At 33.7% G+C, this 22,154-nt stretch overlaps 1 protein-coding gene across 1 annotated transcript; it reads left to right on the top strand.

Annotated features, from left to right (window-relative positions):
* The first annotated feature begins 2,519 nt into the window (after window positions 1-2,519).
* LOC130646582 (atrial natriuretic peptide receptor 1-like) lies at window positions 2,520-21,664 on the top strand. Its single transcript, XM_057452532.1, has 18 exons — window positions 2,520-2,696; window positions 11,647-12,319; window positions 12,528-12,835; window positions 13,193-13,334; window positions 14,505-14,729; window positions 14,906-14,993; window positions 15,069-15,174; window positions 15,499-15,672; window positions 15,872-15,976; window positions 17,160-17,231; window positions 17,305-17,470; window positions 17,755-17,910; window positions 18,249-18,432; window positions 19,606-19,746; window positions 20,219-20,411; window positions 20,918-21,092; window positions 21,206-21,396; window positions 21,482-21,664. Exons 1-18 carry the CDS (start codon window positions 2,688-2,690, stop codon window positions 21,587-21,589), a joined length of 3,216 nt encoding a protein of 1,071 aa, XP_057308515.1. The 5' UTR covers window positions 2,520-2,687; the 3' UTR covers window positions 21,590-21,664.
* The last annotated feature ends 490 nt before the right edge of the window (window positions 21,665-22,154 follow it).

Raw genomic sequence — 22,154 nt, 5'->3', positions numbered from 1 at the left:
CGAAATATCTTTTAGATTTTAACGTGAAATTCAAGTAGCCAATTTAAAATACTGATCAATGTAATCTTTTTTGAATATTAAAAACCAGAAAGTTATTTTATATTTTTTCGAGTGACGAGTTTTTCTAAAAAATAAACACTGAATATTGCGTCCTGATTGGTTAAAGGTTCACAGCGAAATATATTTCACTGCTGAAATGTAGAAACTGCTTCTACTTTACGGCGAAGCGAATTTTTCGAAGAAAAATCAAAACAAACAAAACTGCGCATGCTCAGATAAATCTCCCTTCAGAGAAATAAAAAAAATACGAAGCATTTGACAGCGTAAATGATGACATCCAAACAGGACCTTTAGATGCTGAAATGCTAATTAAACTATACTGAATCCAAAAAATTTCAAAAACCACAAAATTCGAACTTTATATCAAATATTTACAATGTTGCTGCAAAATCTAATTTAAAATGGGTGTTCACGTAATAAACGTTAAATTGAAATTGACTTAGCATATTTTCTTGTATAGTTTTTGAATAAGCGAGAAATTGTAACTAAATAAGCGAGACATCAAAAGACTTATTTTTCTTATTCGACCATTTACGTGTAGTGTATTTGTTTAGTTACTTTCGTCTACTATCTCGTATTCAATTATATACTAGTCGATAATATACCGCATATAGTTGATTTTGGCCAATCATTTATTTCCATAATTTTCGGAAGAACACAAATAAGAACATTTTGAGGCTGCACATTATAAAAACATAAGTACACCCAGTCTGAGTTGAAACTTGACGTTTTTTTTAAAAAAGGTATATATTTTTCCTTTTGAAATTAACATTTATTTCCGTGAAAATATAAAATCTTGCAATACCGTCTGTTTTTAAAATCCAAATAAAATGTTTTGAATGAGCTGAGATCTCATTAGAAAGCTTACCTTTAGATTATTGTATTTCTTTAAAGAACGAAATGTTTGCAATTTTGTAGAAGAAAGCAAGCAACGGCCAAATAGCATATGGTTTTGACACGGAGTCTTTCATCAACACATATACAAGAAAAGATGAAATAAGCCCTTTCTTGTGACTTTTACTTATCATAAATGACGACTGCTCAGTAGAAATCGTCATCTACAATAATGACTGTTCAGTTAAAATCGTCTATTTTTAAGTGGTCTTTCCTTTGTGCCATAATAATTGAATATCATCGGAATTCAATTGATTGATTGGAAAAAAAAAGGTTTGTGACAAAAGCTTTACATTTTCTACAACTAGTAAACGAACTATTGATTTTTTGACTTTAGTGACTCGCACGAAATACAGGAGAAAAGTTTATGAGCAATGTAGACAAAAAGCCAATAGAAAAGCACCTAATAAGAAATAAACAATTTAAGGCCATTTTAGAGGTTCTGAACCAACCATAGTGAGCGCCATTCTGCTCTGTCATTCTACGCAATCCGTTCTTAAGATGGCAGTAACCCTTTTAAAAATCGGAAATTTTTTTACCACATAATTAATTACGAAAGATTGTTTACAGACTATATATTCATTTTTTTCTGATATAACACAACTGTCACAATTTTATGGCTAAAATACTATTATCTTTCACCAAAAATATTCAACCTCAACAATTCCTCTTTAAAATAAAAGTCATGAATAATTAATTAGTTCTGCTGAATATAGTTTAAGTCTACACGCTTGCAAAATTTTACAGAAAGAAATGACGTAATTATTAAAGAGAAACGTTAATAACAACAAAGAAGCGCATTATGTAGAAGTTTAAGACGATCTTCATTATGCTACACTGCACAAGCTTTAACTTTCGATAGCATTTTCGTTTTACTTTAAAATTTTCAGACATGCTTGGTGAACCATGCAGCCATGATACGGTGTGCAGAAATCTTTTTATTCGGAATATTTTTCTTTCAACAGCGTTCGATGCAGCAGGGGATGCTAATAAAGAAACTTTTGAAAAAAACAAAAGGCTATTGTTAAAAAAATAAGAATGAACAAAAAAAATCTGCACACCGTTTTAACAGGGTTAACCCAAGGTTCATTTAAAATCGGAAGCCGATTAAAAATAACGAGATTGTAAAAAGTTGGAGCTCGTAGAAGCCAATTTTTTTCTTGTTTATGATACATTTTTAAATAGAAATTTCTGCTGACTCAGTAATTATAGTGTTAAGTTAAAATCATTTTATTATGTACTAAGGCCTATATTTTTAGGAAATAGTAAAAAAAAAATGGTATAAAAATAAAACACTATGTAAATAATTCAGTTATTTGGACAGCTAAGAAAGGGTTACTGCCACCTTAAGTCAAATATTCGTGGTAACATGCAGAGAAATTTACATCCTCGTTTCAATATTATTTGAATTGAGTTTTAATAGGATAAACCAATTATGAATAACGAAACGAATTAAAAAAAGAAAACGTGTTAGTTACTATCTTAATGAATAATTCACAAACCCTTTCCCAAGAGAATTTAATAATTAATCGAGTATTATTTTACTTTGGCTACTGACTTTCACACATTCTTTTTCATTCGAAATTCAATTAGTTTGATTGATGTGCGTAGGAACGATTTTTTTTCTTTTAGCTAACTATTTTTTTATCGTTAGAAAACTCACAAGGGAGTAAACATCGATCGCTGTAATACTTATCATGCAACGAGACACTGATGACTAACGGACAAATTAGATGATTTTAGTAAGATTGTATTTCCCTTTTTTTCGTCTTTTTCTTCAAAACCTTCAATAAATTTTTGATTTTTATTAAACGTCAACATGGAAAGTAGAACACAGGCTAATATTCAAAATGTTGTGAACTTGTATTCAAGCAATCTCATTTTCAGTATTTTTAGCTGTCTTTATATTTATTTTTGTTGCCTTCCACCTGGTGTAAAACGCTGAGAGAACCAAGTTCGTACTAATTGTACGTGCTTTTTTCTTATATCTGTTTTCTTTGGTGGTCGCGTTTTTGTTGATTTGACATCAAAACAAATACTGTTATTATTATTATAAATAAAAGTGTTTGAACTCAATCAAAAGATGGAGAAAAACTTTCTACATGTTATTTAGTAGCTACTATTATTGCTTTTAAGGTGCAGTGCTTTTTATTTTAGGGGATAGACAATTTTCATTTATTTTTTTTATTTCCCAACTACAGTTAGCTTCCGGTAATTCAAACACCGGATAAATCAAACTTTCATTATCTCAAACCATTCTCTTGGGTCCCTTGAAATTTCATTACTACTTTCGGTAATACTTTCTTACAAAAAACTTCGCTTAACTAGAACCTTCAAGAGACCGAGGAAAATAGCTCGACTTACGAATGCTCGAGTTAAAAGAAACTCCTCTTAGGCCGAATTTAAAGGTAAGGGAATAGTTACTAAAAAAGGGCGCAATCTTGGCGATGAAAAAAAAACATGCAAGTCCCTTGTAAATTGATTATCTATAGAGGATTGTCAATGTTTACAACAGTTAAAAAAGTTTGCGGTTTTTTTGCACATGCGCAAGCATTTTTGCAGGTAGAAAATATAAACAAAAAGAAATATTGGCTAAAATTAGTGAAACTTTTGAAAAATATTAAAGAATATAGTTAAAATTGTAATTTCAGTTCCTCTTGGATCTTATGCTACTCAAAAAACACATTTAATCTGCATTAATAGCCATTTTACCCTGTGCGAGTTTTGATTTTTACCTACACAAAAGTGCGCGCATGACCATTGTTCTCAAAACGTAATTGAAACTACTAAGTCACGCGGAAAGTGGTCAATATTAAATCAGGAGTTAATATAAACTAAAACCAAGGTTAAAATTTGACATTTATCTAGTCTTTAATTTCATTTTCTCGAGTAAAAAGTTCGAGTTATCTAAAGATTAATTTCAGGAAGAACGAAAGATAAATCGAGTGTTCGAGTTATACGGGAGTTTACCGGGAGTTAATTGTAATATTTAATTCAAGAATATATGACGTTTTATTTTTTTATTGCGTAATATTTCTTAACCAGTCCATCATCACCATAGCAACAATGTTTTCTCACATTTTTTTAAATAAGCGCCTTGTTCGTTTTTTTTATATAAAAACTCATGAAAAAAATTGTTTGCTCTTTTGTGCGTTACCACTTTTCCTTAAAAAATGAAAATCTACATACAATGTAAAAAAGCAATTTGTAGTAGGTATTGGTGAGCACGTGTGAAAAGTTTTGTTGAAATTCTCCATCGTGGAGGGGAGTTTCGAACGTTTTAGTGGCTACCTAGAAAAAAATTAAATTTCATATTTACATCATCTTATAGACAATTTAATTTGCTTTTATATTGAATAAATAATTTTGTGAAAAAACCCAGAAAGTTTTTAGAAATAAAGAATATATTGAATATGTCTGAACATTACTGTATTCATAACGAATTAAATAAATTTGGCTCACAGTTTTATGATTGATAAAAAACTCATTTTCATAACTTTTCGTTCTGAAATAACGAAAGTAACAAAATAGGATACGTAGCTATCTCAAAACTTATACTTCGCCAAAAATTTTAGTCGGAATAGACTTTTGTAAAACAGGATTTTTGCCATAATGCGGAACCTCGGGTACTTCGTATCCCATTTTACTTTTAAAATGCAACAGCTGTTTCTTCCATTTTGTGTGAATTTTTCACGTAATAAATAGTTTTAACGAATAGAAAAACTATTTTTCACCTATGGGCATTAAAAACCTATTACAGCATAATAATCATAATATTTAAACATGAAAAGAAAAATGAAACGTTTGGTTAGCATATAAACAAACCCACATGTGTTACTGATGCAACAGTCGGTTCTTGTTAGAAATAAGAAGTTTTCATTTTTTTTTTTGTTTTCAAAACATGTAAGTATCTCTTTTATATTTTTACATACAAATGACGTCAAGAAAGTGACGAGCAGTGTTTGGTGTTCATTAAATTCTTTCATACCTTGTTCAGGTCAAATTCCGATACCGCGTTACTAATCAGCCTGTACCACACACTCTTTTGTAACATAATTTTAAACGGCTTCAGTCTGGACGCATTTTTAACCTGTCCAAGGTCCCAAAACCAAGTTTACAATTTCATTATTATGACTTCCTCGGCAAAGTGTAAATTGTACATTGCCATCTGTCTGTTGATCTAACTTCGTCATAACGGAATTCTGCGACAAGTCTGAGATGCATTATATAATTTCGTTATTGCTTGTGATAATTGAAAACAAGAGTGATTTTTTGTTTTTTTATGCTGATCTTTTGAATTTAGTATGAGGATTTAGAAAAAGGCAATGGCATAGCAAAATAAACATTATAATGCCTGAATTTCTATAAATTCGATATAGCGATGTTATCGAAAGATTTTTATAATTAACTGCTGGAACTCAAATGAAGATCTTGTGTGCAGTGCAATATCTTTTTGAAGCAATTCTTATTACAAGAGGTTGTGGTGGATTACGTACTGCATTATAAAATAAACAAAAACAAAAATTAGATTTAAACTAGATAGTTTTGTTAGTCTTGCTAGGGGCTTATTTGTCGATAAACAGATAGATAGATATATTTCGCCGTTACATAAACATTACAGGTTAAATTTCTTTATATATATACAAAAATTGCCGAAGCAAAATAAAAACACAAATTAAAGGGGTACTCCAGTGAAAAAAAAATATTTGAAAAAAAATGTTATTTAACTTCATGAGAAGATATGAGAAACTTTGATCGCGTTCACTAGCTGAAATGGCATTTTTACAAAGTGGCAATATTTTAATATGGAAGTTTATTTCCTGGAGATCTCTTTTAAAAGAACTATCTGTGAAGTGTGCTAACCAAATATAACAACTTTGATCGCTTGGTAGATCACCTGCACTACGTATTTTGTTTAGCCATTTTTAAGTCTCTCTTTTTTCACAGATTATGTGAAAACTTACTTCTCTACACTTCTCTGATCGATCGGTACATCGAAACGCAGAGCAACTAACCATTTTTTGAAGATTTAAACGTAAATTACATACAAAAAGCGATTTAAATGTAAGCTATAGGTTTTAACATGAATGTTCTCGCTTTAAACTTTCTGCACGATGTGATGTCATTATTTATAATCGGGTCCAGTCCTAAATGAAATCGCGCCTGTTTTTTTATGAGAAAAAAATTGAATATGCGAAGGCTTGTACAACAATTTTAAATAAGAAAAACAAGTAAAGTAAGTTTTTTGAGTACGCATGTAACAAAAAAGTAAAAAGTGATTTTTACTGGAGTTCCCCTTTAATTTTAGGATATGGCTCATTCGAAAGAGATTGCTTATTGCAAATAGGGGCTGAGTCGAGCATTTAGGCAATAGGAAGTAGAAACGGTTTGCTAAATACATTAATAAATAACACAAAAGACCAAATTCTGATACAAGATGCCCTGGGGACGAGGTTGGTGTGAATCAACCAGCTAAGCAATTTTAAGGGAGCATAAAAGTCATTGTTTATAAATGTTTGAATGTTTTGATCTAAATTGAAGAACAAAATATAATCCTCATAGCATGTAGCTACTTATGACCAAACAAGGAATAAAAGGTCCGGCTCCCAAAAATAGTTGCAGTGTGGACACTACAAGAACAGTTTTTCGAACACCAAATTGTTACTATTACAAGTGAAATTTAATGCAGGTTACACAAAACATGGTGCAGCAAAAAATCACATGGTATATATATGGAAACATAAAAATTAATATATATGTAAGCATAAATTTAATGTCCACTTAATTTCGCCAAATATGAATACTTCTTTTTTATCTTGAATGATATGATGTAACTCCTCTAATATATGATAAATGTGAGTTTGTGTCTAATGAAAAACAGGCATTTGGTTGAGCTGTAATTTCAGAACGAAATTTTGTAAGGCTGTATTGTATTATATATCGTTTTTCCAATATTAAATAATTATAGTTTGTCGGTGTCTATCAGCTTTTACATGCAGTCTCTACCTAGGGTAATTTTAATAAACTCTTTTTGTTCTTTTACGATACTCTTACTGTCCGCTGGTATGGATGTTTCACAACCGCTCAGAGAGAATTCATTGATTAATAGAGTTATTTGCGATCACTGAAAATTGCATGTAGAGATTACGATAAAGATTTTAATACATGATTATCCTTAACTGAAACAATATGTATTCACCATTCTAGCATTCGTAATTTATTGAAAGAAGTTTTCAAATTTTTGCATAATTTATCACTAAGCTTTATGAATGAAATATTTAAAATACGTGAGGTACGTTATAATTTATTGAAAACGAGTGTTCAAAACTGTTAGATATGGACATGAAACAGTTTCATACAGAGCACCTATATGTTGTGGAACTCTTTGCCCGCTGAAGTCTATTACGATTTTAAGTAGCTTCATATAGTATTCTTAGCTTTATCTTTTTTAGAATGCTGTTTTTTAGTTGCATACAAAATGACTAAAATTTAAGTTTAGAAATATATTCGTTAATTTTCCCTGATATTTCCTGCTTTTTTCAAATTTCAAAATTTACCAGGCTATTCCAAACACTGATCTAATGGCGGGAAATCTGCAAGGCATAGGCCTCTGGTTTATTTTTTAAACATTGATATTGTTTAGCAGCAAATGTTTGTATCTCATTTTTTTTTCGAAGCTTAATTTGAAGGATTTTTTGTGATGCCTTTTTTAAGATGCGCTATAAAAGCGAGAGAAAACATCAGGTCTTATCTTGGAGGTCTAATAAACGCCTAGAGTTTTTTTAGATAAACAGCAAATTCGACTAATTAGTCAATTATGAAATTCACTCGTTATTCATTAATCTTGTTTCCAGGTTTTTTTTATATGTGGCTAGCGCGAAAGAAGTAGCTCTGGTGTTAATGGTCGAAATACCCCAGCTATAGTGGGTAGTATTGAAAGAGCTATTTGTCTTGCTTCTCCCATTTTTACCCTAGTACATTTTAAGGTACAAGAGCATAGAAGTAAACATATGACAAATGAAAGCCTTCCGGTTAAAAGCGGTATGGAGAAAAGTTAGCTATACTTACAGTCCTGGCTTGTTATTAAAAACCTAATCCATTTTGCTTCTTTAATTCTTAGGTTTAGTTGGCACTTCATAACGTTCTTTTGCTTATTACAAATCTTAAGTACATCTATATTGAGGTATTTAGCTACCTACATGGACCAGGATGCACATGCTTATTTATGAGAATTAGTGAAGCCTGAGGCTTGGGGCAGTTCTTTTTAAGAATTTTCCAGCCACAATCTATTTTTTCTAGAAAAAGCTTAACCCTTGGAAAGCCCCTTCCTTTTTCAGTTGACAAATAATCAGTTAACAAAATTTGATCCGTAGCCCGGATATTTCCAGAACCCGTGCTTTAAGGGTCCTTCTGTGCAATACTATATCTCAACACGTACATCCATGATCTCAAGAAGTATTGCTAATACAAAATTTTTTATGCTAATTCCTTCGCTTCGATCGATCTGAAAGGACTCCGTGAAAGGCAGTAAAAGTGTAAAAGGCTGCAAAGGTTTTCTGTAGCGCGCTATTCGGCATGGAATGTCGGATCTCCCAGCTACTATAATATGCAAATTTTTCTTTTGAATAAATTGATGGAAGAGTACTACATTCTTTACAAAATTAAAAAGTTATTTATAAATCACAAATTGGTTCCAATTTATTTTTAAAACAATGAGAACAATTAGTTTCGAATGGATTTTTGTTCGGGGTTCTTTTTCGGTAGAACAGAGGGAAAAAGATAAACTACGAAGGGATTTCTTTTTCTGGCGAGAGAGTTGATTCTTGTATAGCTACGGATTGAATCGTAAAAGTTAGCGAAACAATATGATATTTTTCCATTTTCTTTATAATCAATTTTGGTTAATTGTTATCATACTGTCTTAAAAAACGCTGTGATCAGTGGACACTTGTGGAAAATGACGACAACTGCTCTTTTTTGTGAAGAAATAACAAACGAAAATTTTTATTTTTTATTTTATTAATGTCGTTGCTATTTTAAAAATTTAGAAATAGTGCAATTTTAGCTCTTTTTCTTTTTTTATAGCTCTTTTTCATCAAACAACCTTAAGTGCAAGTTCATACTTCGCTGACAACTTCAGCTAAAACCTTCCAAAAAACCCCAAAAAGGCGTAAAATATACTCGATTTATCGGAAATATCCCTGCAAATATCAACTTTTCAAAAAGCAAACACCTCTGATTAGCAGATAGATTTTTTAGCAACTATGGTGTTTGCTAATTAATAACCTCAACCTTCTCTAGCTAGGACAGTCAGCTAAGCTTTCACTCAATTTGAATTTTGTTTAAGCTCTCGCTTTTCCAAATTAAGAGTGTTAAGTTTATTTATCTAGACTTCTCTGACTAATTTTCAACCTTGAAATGAGGTTAGTCGCAGGATAAGGATACTTGGAAGAAAATTATAGGGAAAGGTGGGAGGTTATTCACAATGTTTGTTTCTTTACACTTACAAATATATTTAAACATATCGTATACATTAGTCCCAAAAATGACATTTTTCACAATTTTATTCATTTGCAATACAGTTAGATAATAAACAAATGACAACAATATATGTCTCTATATATCGCTACTGTGGTACCATTTTGATACACAAAATATGGGAGTAAAAATAATACAACGCGTACATATATCTCCGTCCCACTTAATAATACTAGCCATAGTTACCTCTAATGCGCCCCGAATTGCTAATAACGATTTAAAAAAATACGAATTTAGAACGGGATCGAAATTTAAAATGGAAAATGGTGGATGTTTCATGTAACTGAGTGATAACGGGTATGATAACACATATCAGAACGGAATCGACTAGGGACTTTTGGATAAGCTTATTGCCCAGGGGAAAAATTATAAATAAGAAGCCCTGCGGCTTAACGATTTCCGTCATTAGCCTGGAAGATTCTGAAATATGAAGAATAGACTTTGAAAACGGAGAACAATGGAGTAAACAAATCATAAGTATTCTAATTCTTGATTATTATTGTCACTAACCTAAAATACAATGTAATAAATAAAAATTAAGAAATAATTTTTTTACATATATGTAGTATATATTCTAAAAACTTTAACTGGATATTTTTATAACTAATCTGAAAAATTCTTGAAATTCTAGGATACAGATTGTTATGTATGAACTTGAGCATTGAATTATTACTCAATAGTTAACCAATAAAATCATTTAAAATCTACTCTCTCGTTGAAGATTTTTCGAAAATGCTGATGGTGCATGGTTTGATAACAGTTGATCCCTAATTTGCTGTTTTCCCTGACTGAAGACCAACAAAATGTAAGCAGTTTTAGTCATGGCCGTATATACACGAAATCTTTAGAGATAATTGACATCATAATGTACCTTAACATCAGATAACAACCTTAACATGTAACATCCTTCTTCACAAGAAGGCAAGTATTGACATACAGCATTAATACAAAGTTCAAAAAATGTATCAACAGCACAAGAAAACTTCCCAGTTATAAATTTCGATGCATCCCTAAATTGCGGCCTTTGGATCAACGCCAGGAACCGTCCTAAGTTTAATTTCATATAAGACATAAGTCACTTACTTACCGTTAACAGGTTTAGCAACACAAGATGAAGACAAAAAAAAATCTATTTTTGACTAGTCGTTAGCCCGTGGAAAATCCACGGGTTCGTCCGTCCTTTTTATACCGCATTGCATGCTTCTCGCTACTGCGCAGCTAAGCTACCATTTTGCGTGACAGACAGACAGACGTATACGGGTATTATAATATAGACTACTCGGTAGCCCGTGGATCACGGGTTCGCCCGTCCTTTATTTATCGCATTTCGTGTTTCCGTAACAAGACTTTATTCTCGAGCACAAACACACAGACGGAATACGGCTATTATTAAAGAGAAGATAAATTCACGTGGGCTGCAGCGACATTTAAGCACATTAAACAAGGCAAACGAAGCTTCATATTACAAAGCTCTACATTAGCATAACAAAATAATCTCGATTAACATTTTTTATCGCATTCAAATCTCTAGAGACAACAAGGACACAGAAACAAAAAAAGATTTGCTTGATGAGTGTTTTTTTTTTGTCTTGGTGGGACCAAACACATAGGTTGTGTTATATCACAGTCGGGTTGGAAGATCGAGCAGAAGTCCCCCGCGAAGTAGAGAGTGGAAAATTTTTCTGCTGTAAACCACACAAACACTATATACCCGCGGTCCACTAAATGTGCGCCCCTTTGGCGGGGGGCGCAATAACTTGTCAGGAAACAACCCGTCCATCAACTTGCCATATTAAAGTGTCAATCAAATTCAAACTTCAACTGGCGAGAGCCAAAGCTCCTTTTCTCGCACCAGCACTTGTATCAGAAAGGAAAAAAAGAGGCTCTGGGGACAAGATTGCACTCTGTTTTGATGCTTATTAAAAATTCGTTACCAATTAAACTCATTAGAACATTGAAACATTTAAAAGAATGCTGTTTTGTTAAGTGTTTTTATTAAACGATGACAAATTAATCACTGCTCATACATATCTCGCAGCACGATATTTTTTTTCTTTTCTTAAAAAAAAATCGGCGTATATGACGTTATTCCGTCCATTGCTTCCGATCAACTACTGTTGTAGGAAATATGAAAGTAATTTTGTTTTTACTTAGATTGAGATGATAGCTTGGTTTAAAGTTTTAACATGCATTCTACTCAGTCTGAACGCTATAGAAGCAAGGAAAGAACTGAATTTAGGGATGCTAATCCCTTGGACGTCAACATATTTGCCAGGAAACACATTTGCCGGCGCCATTACGCGTGTTATCGACGACGTAAACAATGATCCAAACCTCTTACCAAACACGACACTAACCTTTTCACACAAGGACACTTTTTGTGATGGTACAGTCGGTCTTGGTGGAGCTGTCGACCTGTACAACATAGGTATTGATGTATACATAGGACCAGCATGCTCCGTGGCTTGCTTATCAAGTGGAATGCTATCTACATTTAAGAGAATTCCCATGATTTCCTACGGTTGTTCTTCTATCCACCTATCGGATAAAAAAGAATATCCTTACTTCGCGAGAACGAAACCGTTTGCTCGCGGAAGCAAAGAATGGACACCAAAAACGTTTGTAGCTTTAGCAAATTATTTTAATTGGAAAACTATTTGTCAAATTGAGCGTGTTCACGAAATCTATACACCACTAGTGACAGCGACGAAAGCCGCTTTTGAGAAAAACAATATCACCATAGCCAAGCGTGTCTTTTATTACACAGATGATACCGAGTTTAGTGACTACAAAACGTTGCTGGAAAAAATTAAAGACGACTGCAGAAGTAAGTGTTAATGTTATGTTTGTCACACTAAGGAATTGTGGGTAAATGTAACACTAAGGAATTGTGGGTGAATGTAACACTAAGCCATTGTGGGTAAACGTAACACTAAGGGATTGTGGTTAAATGAAACACTAAGGGAATGTGAAAGAATGAAACTGTGGGTAATGTAACACTAGGGGATTTTGGGTAAACCTTTACTATTTTTTAGTTGTGTTTTTACTTACGAGAGCGAGAGACGTGATGTCGTTTATGGTACAAGCTTATAATCTGGGCATGTCACAATCAAAACAGTATGCTTTCGTTTCCGTTGATTTTGCTTTCGGAAGCAAATGGAACTATACGTCACTCGGGTACAGTAAAAGCTTTATAACGTCTGTCATCACACGTGGATTAATAACTGTGTCTGCAATTCGTCCAAATAAAAGTGGAGCTACTTATGAAAAGTTTATTGATGATGTGAGATATCGAGTGAAACAACCCCCATTTAACGACACTGAGTTGGAGAACAAGACCTCTGTGAGTAAAATACCTTTTTTGTTGTGTTCCCTGTGCCACGTTCAGTTAAACATTGTTTATATAGAGATTGGTCGTGAGCTCGCAGAAAACCCACGGTAGCTATTAAAAATATAACACATTTGCTTTTCCCGCCAAATCCTTTTGTGTATTATAAACACAAAATCGGCGCTCGTAACCAAAAATATTTAAAAAAAAGGCTGAGGTAGAGCGTTTCTATTCCGTAGAAATTTACTGTGCAAACTCTTGGCATAATTGCACCATTATACTTTTTTCTTCTTTATCTCTTCAAAGGTCGGATAAACTGCTTTCTTACAAATAAAATCTTGTCAAAGTAAAAATTGTGTTTCCTTTTGATAGATTGTCACCTCCGCCGCCTATCTGTACGACGCCACGATGTTGTACGTTAAAGCAGTTGATAAAATGATGAAAGAAAATAAAAGCGATTATATCAGGGACGCTGCATATGTTTTTAAATACATGACTAACACTTCGTTTGAAGGTAATCCTTTTATAACTTTTTCTGAACATTTTCAAGCTTGTTTGCTTAAGGGGGATTTTCACGAAGCGAATTGGACGGCGAATTCGTCGCCTAAGTGTATCTGAGCATGTGCAGTTCATTTGTTTTCATTTTGATTCGAAAATTTCGCTTTGCCAAAAAATAGAAACAGTTCCTACTTTTTAGAGGCGAAATACTTTGCTGTAAACTTTTAACCAATTAGAACGCAATATTCAGTGTTTATTCTTAGGAAACCTTTACTGAGAAAAATTTAAAATAACTGTTTTGTTTTTAATACTTAAAAGAGTGCTTACGTTCAGTATTTTCAATTCGCCACATGTTTCTCGTTTTACGTGAAAATTAAAAGATATTTCGCAGCTAATTCGCCGCCGAATTCGGCATTTACAATTCGCTACATGAAAATCTCCCTTTAGTATGGCTTCGTTTGTTCCTCCTTGCTTCTAATTACATCTAAGGTTTTGATTTAAGTTTTAGAATGTACGTAAGCTTAGTAAATGCTCAAGTTATCGCGCTGAGCAATTGGCAGAGATTGATAGTTTTTCCTTAAGGAGGAAGTGAAGCCATCAGCAAGTTTTTTGTGCAGCTGATAGCGTGGGTTCTTTTATCGACCGTTTTAACTAACTCAATTTATAAAATCCACCAACTTTGTTCCCAGCGGTTTTTCGTACAATAATAATATACAACGGTTTTCCCCCGGCAAAAAATCTGCAACAGATTGAGAAAAAGTTTAAAACATCTATTACTCATCATTTACGAATTACAAATTCTCACGAACGAATTTTATGTTTCATTTTTTAAATTCTTTTTTATTTTGTAACAACTTACGAAATTAAATAAAGCTAAAATTGTACAAATTGATTTCAGTGATAACATCTGAAAAGACCCTCTACTTGTCATGAATAATAAAACTCTCTATAATAATGCACGTTTGGGCGTCTGTTAGAAAATGCGATATATATTTATCGACTTTGCGACGGGGTATTTTCCGACTGGTAAATTCACGTAAATTTTTCCACGGACTTAATAAAAAAACCGTTAATTTTTTCACTTCCTGTAGTGAAGTTAAAAAACCACTGCGTGTCCACAATTCGATAAAAATACAGAACGACATGGGAACGAGGAAGGTTTAGTTTAAATTCAATTTAATCTTAGGTTTTACTGGTCCTGTACATATTGATAAAAATGGTGACAGGATTCCTTTATTTAACATTGATAACGTCAACAATGGAAAACTTGTTACTGTGGCAACCTACAATCCGTTAAATAACAAATCCATTGAAATGATTCCTAATGAGGTCATCGTATTTCCCGGCAACACAACAGATGTTCCAAAAGATGTACCATACTGTGGCTTTGATCATTCAAAGTGTCTTTCTGGTCAGTATATTATATTTCTTTATGACGAAAAAAAAAATACAGCATCGATGATCATGAGGTGCTTTTTATACGCCAGCTACAGATCAGAAAGTTAAAAACGCACTGGGGACGAGAGCTTGGGGATCACAGTGGTATCACATGTAGACATTAGTAGGTTAATTATATTTTGCTTCTAGACAATGACGAATTCAACTACATTCCTGTCGCTATAGCAACTCCAATTTTGCTGACTATGCTAATATTTGCTGGTGTATACATCCACAAGTATGACTGGTTACTTTAACATTTTTAAAATAAACTCTCGTGCGGAGAATGGTATCGTTTTATTTTACGTTCTAGTAAGAAAAAATACGAGATGAGTATTCTTTGCAAAGGTCTGATCGTCTACATTAAAGATATATCATTCGGTGGAGAGAATTCGTCATTTAGAAGCAAAATTTCAGCGGTGAGTTGTCAACTCAGCCTTTTCATGCAACATTATCACTGGAGCCAGAAAAGCTAAAAATAATGTGACAAAAGCTGCACCTTTTATGTAAAGAATTAAAGTTTGATTTTTTTTGTTATGCACAGTTCTTATGTCTCCCTTACCTCTGCCAGCTTGCACTCCTTTTCGATAAAACAACACACATCTTGGCTAGTTTATTTTGGCGAAAGGATCCCGACTAAAAACGTTGTACGATGCTCATAAAAAAATTTATGAATGGGGAAGCAAGATTTAAATGATCAGCTTTTGAAACAATGGCTAATCTTAGAAAAAAAATTATTTTAGATGAGTTCTTTGTCGAATTTTTCCCGCAGAAAGAGCGAATTATTCACCACCGGTCATTTCTACACGTCTGGCATGTCCCAAGTCGTTGTGTATCGATCAGAAAAGGTTTTCTTAAAAACCGTGAAGCAATCGAAAATTGAACTCTCAAGAGATGTACTGATTCAGTTGAAACATGTAAGTTTTTATAATACGCAATCTATTTTTCTTACTAATTGGTAAACCTTTAATGCAAGACGATTTCCAAGAAAGTAAGTAGGAATCGAAGATTCAAAAAAAGGAACAAACGAGCAAAATATATCAAAATTTCATTTTTCTTTGTTGTCAATATCATATTAGAATCTCTTCTTTAGCATCTTATGTCTTATTTTTTCAGTTGAAAGATTTGAACAATCCGAACGTGAACCCATTTATTGGCGTGGTATCAAACGGACCTGATCTTCATCTGATCTGGACATATTGTACGAAAGGAAGTCTTCAAGTAAGATGTTGATGTTGATTGAAGGTGTTTAACATCCATTTTTTTTTTCTAGCCAAGGCCGTCACAATCCGGAGTATATTGAAATATTTTTTGAAGAGTTTCTTGAATTCCACTCAACTAAACTTTCATCAATTATGATTTTTTTCCGCTCTGTTCCGATTGCGATGAATGCACTTGTTCCAGGAAAATGGATTAGGAACTCCAAACTCGAAACGGCGCGATAGAATTGCTTCGTGAATTAACTTCTTTTTTTTCGCCTATCGCCTTTTCGCCTATCACAAAATTCAGAATCCAGCACTATGACACAAAAAAGAGAAACAAGTTGCTTTCCAAAAAGATGTTTGGGGCGAATACTTACAGATATGCGCAATTCCATGTCTGCTGTTATTCGCAGTTATTTCTAAGAAATAATTTAACACCATATAAAACCTTTGAACATTTTCAATTTTCCTATTTATTATTCTTTTCAACCTTAGCCCTATTAACACTGGGCTTTCTTAGTCTAGTGTGACACCCGGAGACTATATTAATATGTTAGGCGGTTGTCTAGTTGTGCGATTGCTGTCCTTACACGACTTTTGTAAGCGAAAGCTTTAAAAGGACTAGGATCCCCTTCGCAGGATCCGCGGTGATAGCAGTACCAATAGGAACTGAAGAGGCTATCCTGGGGAAACAAATTTAATATTAATAATAATAAAAGTTAGGAAAAGTCACAAAATTTCAGCACTTAATTACATGTCGCTGACGTCATCAATTGTTTTAAATTATCGAGACTTCTGTGGGCCCTCAAGTGGATTATTCCGTGAAGCGGACGTTTTAAAAACTGCGACAAGCGCAATACAAAAGCTGCTTACCTAACCTATACATTTAAAAAAGAAGAATTCGTGGTTTGAGGCTGTTTGTCAAACTTTGTAAAAAGGACAAAAAATGCCATTGTCTCAAAATTTTCGTGAGGTGTTTCAGGTGTTAAACCATTCTCATTTAAGAATATGGGCACAGGTGAGAAAAAGAAAAACCCATCGTTTCCTAGATAAGTCAACGGTTTTCAAAAGTAGGTTGGTCAGGTTTGTGATTCGCAGGTCTGGGAACAGCGATCGGATCCTGCTCACAAAAAAAGTAATATGTTAACAATGTTGTACTCTTTCAAAAGCGTTATGAAAAATGAGCGTGTGTTCTTTCCCAGGATGTACTTCAAAATGATGATATCGAATGTGATTGGATGTTCAGATTATCCTTCGCCAATGACATTGCCAAGGTATTTTTCTTGAATTTGATTGAACGGTGGTACTTCTACTTAATCTTGTATGAAGACTTTAAAAAATATTTAGGGTTTATATGAAATTCAAAGAAGTCCAGTTGGTGTCCATGGTAATTTGTCGTCGTCAAACTGTTTGGTTGACAACAGATGGGTCTGCAAGCTATCTAACTTTGGAGTAGCTCAATTTATGTCTGGATTACCTAATCAACCTGAAAATGCGTATGGTGAATGTCGAAGTAAGTCTAGTTAACGCAAATATTCTGCAGACAGACTGTGCACTTCGCCAAGCATTCCCATAATCTCCATATGTCTTACAAATTTTCAGCTAAAGCAATTTTTTGCATCAAATACATGTTGCAACTTTCCCGCTAGTTAGATGACCTATATCAAATAAAATAGATATTATTGTTAGAGATGCATTAGGTGCTAGTTACAACTAATTAAATTTTAGAAAGATTTAAGAAAATTTATGCGAAAATTAATACAATATAAATGTACGTACAATTTAACCAATTTTTAGAAAAGTTTTGGTGGTCTCCGGAACGCCTGGAAGATCGCCAGTCCCCTCCTAACAAAGAATCTGACGTTTACGCTTACGGAATTATTTTGTATGAACTGTACACGAGAGGCGATCCATACAGTTTAGAGATGGAAAACAATGATATGCAACCTAGAGGTGAACGAGTGATTATTTAATTGAAATACTTACTATGTTTTTGACATATTATTTTCTTTTACTAGCTTTCGGCTGTATACTGCACCCATGATCAAGTATTCAAAAAATTACAATTCTCTTTTCTCTATATATAGACAAGTTTTAAGAAAAAAAAAACTATATAACAATCGTGAGCGTGTGCAAAAAAAAAGATTATAATGGAGAGCTCATTACGTTCTTGGTAAGAGGTGGCTTCTCCCGTTGAATCAGTCTTGTAAAAGAAGCCACGAATGGACCAAGTTGTTGGAACTCTTGTTTAAGGAGAATTTTTTGGCTACTGTTTACAGTATTATATTTAGATGTAATTGAATTCGTTAAATCACGAATAGTCCCTCCCTACAGACCACTCATAGAAGTTGACGATGACGCCCCAAAACAGTTCACCGCCCTCATGCAAGCATGCTGGAAGGACCTACCTACAGAAAGACCTTCTGTAAAAGAGATCACAAGAACGGTTTACAAAATGAACAAAGAAAACGAATTGTAAGCGTGCTTTCTATCCTCCTAGTTAAGCCGTGTTTTGGATGTCTTGTCTTGAATGTTAAACTTTTTTTGATGTTTTGCGGAAGAACAGCAAAATATTCATATTTCTTTACTAAAAGAGATGGTCAAACTTTGATTCATGTAAGGAACACACATTCTTAGGAGAAGCTCTTTTTTACTGGGTCATGGATTACTCAGTGGTTCCTACTTATACTTATCCTACTTAGGTTAATAAATGAGTTATTTTCTAATTTGCATCTAAAACGAAAATAACTTTATTGTTTTACGGATTTAGCCGGTAGAACTTTAAAATGGGCTCTTTTTTGTCGCCGTTTTTACTACCGAAGCTAGTGAAGCACGGCAGAATAACAGTCTAGTGTAGCGGTGCGGGAATTGTTAGTTTTTTGAGTGTTATAACAGACTACTCTGTTGCACAAGGTACAAAAACCTATTTTTTTTGCAAATAAATCATTTGCATTATTTTTTTATGTTCAGTTGGTGTCGCTAGTACTAAGCTACAACGGTCGTTTGTTATCCTTTAAGTGATCTGGAATTTGCCGAAGATAGATTTGTATTTCGTACAACTAGTTTCAACGGGCTAAATGCTGTTTTAAAAAACAAAATATATCAAGAATAGTAGTATCAAGAATAGCGTTTAAAAGAGGGGGCGTTTATCAAATTTTTTACACTTCGTCTCTTCTGCAGTTTTTAAGGATAAACTTTGCAATATATCTAGTTCATCGTCATTTATGAGGAAGGGGCGTCCATTCGTTGGGGCGTCTATTAGAGGGGGCGTTTATTTAAAAATTGACAGGAAGGGGCGGTCTACGAGGGGGGCGTTTAATAGAAGGGGCGTTTTTTGAAGCATTTCCGTATTTTCTCTTTCGTCATTTGATGTGGCAGTTGAAATAATTAATTATTAATAGTGTCAGCACTTTCTGCACAATTGGAGAACTGAAGCCGAATACTCCACCGTAGAGGACAACTTAACGCCGTAGAACTTCCTGCCCCTGGTTTATTTATTATTAACTTCACTTCTTTATCACTTATAGTTAAAATGACTAAGATAAAGGTGCGCTAAAGAAACAAAAATAAATTAATATACTAAGCCTAAGAAAATGTAGCGGATTGTGTAATAAAGCACAACATTTAAATGTCCTTCCATCTTCTTAGAGGGGGCAGTCTGGTAGACCACATGTTGATCATGATGGAGAAGTACACAAACAACTTGGAAGTGATCGTTGCCTCAAGAACAGTGGAGTTAGAAAAAGAAAAAGAAAAAACTGAAACGCTGTTGTACAAAATGTTACCAAAGTAAGTGAGATTAAATATACTTAAGTAGGTAAGTAAGTAACGTTAACTTTTAATGTCCTTGGGGTTTCCATCCTTATGGCCAGCTCTTCCTCCCCTTCCGACTGTAACTACGTTACATTACCGCCAGAACGGCGTAAAGCATTGCTCTAACTTGCTTGCCTTACGCACAGGCTAGTAGATGGTACCAAATGGGCTGACAACACTATATTTTAAGTGCGCCGGAGAGAGGACTCGAACCTGAAACTTTACGATTACTAGTCAAATGCGCTACCACTAAAACATCTCTGCTGCTAAGTTACGTGATGCTTTGCTAAACCCTCTTATAACTTGATGAATTCTTTTTTTAAATATTGAAAGTTGAACATCTCTGTGATCAAATTTTTAAAAACTGCTGTGTGTCCTATATCTTAGCATCAGCCTGGCTTGCAAATAAAGTAACAACGTTTTTTATCAGAATTCCTTTTTTTTGCAGACCAGTTGCGAATAAACTGAAAGAGGGTCAGCCTGTGCTGGCTGAACATTTTGATGCAGTTACCATCTTCTTCTCTGATATAGTTGGCTTTACAAAATTATGTTCCAACAGCTCGCCGTTACAAGTGGTTGAAATGCTGAATGATCTATATAGCTGTTTCGACAACTGTGTTGATTCTTATGACGTCTATAAGGTGCCGTTCTGTTTATAATTTATCTGAGTCAGTAAAGCCCTTTTATGTTTTTTGTATGAGAACATAAACCAATTTGTTTCTAAACTTATCCAACTAATTTTAAGCGTTTAAAGTGGGCGCTGCATATTTTAATTAAATCAAAAAGTGCAGCTTTTCCCGAATTTTTATTGGTTGTAAAAAAGGTTTCTCTCTGCAAACGCTTCTCCTGTTAAAGTTTTTATATTTGTTAAGTTAATTCGTCTAATCTGCCGAGGCGTCTTGGCCAGGAAAGATTCTTATGCGCAGATATTAAACTCCGGGAATTACGGTCAACCTTTAAGTTTAATTGAAGGTCAACTTGTCCAAGTTATAACATTGTAAGCTAAAGTAAGCTTTTTGGGAATTTTTGTTGTTAATGGGATAATCACGTTTTTGCTTTCTAAGAAAAGAAAGGTAAAAATATGGGAAGATGGAAAGAGATTGTTTTTAGAGGTGATACTCTCAACAATTTCACTTTTTTTATTAAGGTCGAAACTATAGGTGATGCATACATGGTGGTATCTGGTCTTCCTATCCGCAATGGTGACAACCATGCAGGCGAGATTGCGACCATGTCTCTCGATTTATTGAGCTGCGTGAAGTCATTTAAAATTCGCCATGCACCAACTGAACAACTGCAACTGAGAATAGGAATACACACAGGTGACAATTCCAGTTGTTTTTTTTATTCAACACAAAGAAGGTTATATATGTTTGTTGCATCAAGTTATTACAGTTTGAAGCAACGTATAAATCTAAGTTGTGTTTGATTTTAGGTTCTTGTGTAGCAGGCGTAGTTGGCTTAAAGATGCCAAGATATTGTCTTTTCGGTGATACTGTTAACTATGCGTCACGAATGGAGTCGAGTGGCTTGGCACTGCGTGTTCATGTGAGTCCTGAATGTAAAAATGTGCTAGATACGCTGGAAGGTTATGAGTTAGAGGAGAGAGGTCCTGTTGAAATGAAGGTATGCGACTAGATATTTTAAGTCTTAGAAGTGTTTAACGTGACTAGACAAAAATATGTATCATGTTATTTCTCCTAATTTTTAGGGTAAAGGGACTATATTGACGTATTTCTTGCAAGGAAAAAAAGGATTTATGAAGGAATTACCAGACCTAAGCCTCGCTGCTGGACTGGATAGTCATACCTTTAAATAATTATATGTACATACAAACACACTTGTAAATATTTCGTTTATTGTTGTATATTTTATATTTTTTATTTCTTCCGAATCTTCTTGTTTTGTTTTTAAAAATAAAACTGGTCCAAATTTCTCCTACAATAAGTAAACAGCAAACTAATCTTAATTCTTACTTGTAGACTAAATTTAAGAAAACACCTATGCAAATGATCCAGGAGTAAAATGTATTTATTTATTTATTGTTAATAAAATCTTAAATTTCTGAAAAATCGAGTATAAATGAACTGTTTCCTTGGTTAAATCTGGTGTGAAGTTAAATCCAGTTGAGTTTTCCCATGTAGCTTTTATTCAAAGCCGTGACTGTTTCGTATTATAGTGAAATCTCCATAACAGACACTAACGGGACCACATAAAGTGTCTGTTGATTTATTCTAATGAATTTACGATGAAAATATTGGTACGGTCGATGCTCGTTTTCACGACCTCTTAAGGGACCTTCGAAAAAGAGAGATAGCGAATGTTCGAAATAACGGTTGCCGGCGGTGTGAAAGTTCGAGATGTGAAAGTTTTGAAATTGAACA

This window comes from Hydractinia symbiolongicarpus, chromosome 1 (assembly GCF_029227915.1).
Source record: "Hydractinia symbiolongicarpus strain clone_291-10 chromosome 1, HSymV2.1, whole genome shotgun sequence".
Taxonomy (NCBI): Eukaryota; Metazoa; Cnidaria; class Hydrozoa; order Anthoathecata; family Hydractiniidae; genus Hydractinia; species Hydractinia symbiolongicarpus.
Note: the sequence above shows the minus strand (reverse complement) of the source record. Positions and strands in the feature narration are given on the sequence as shown.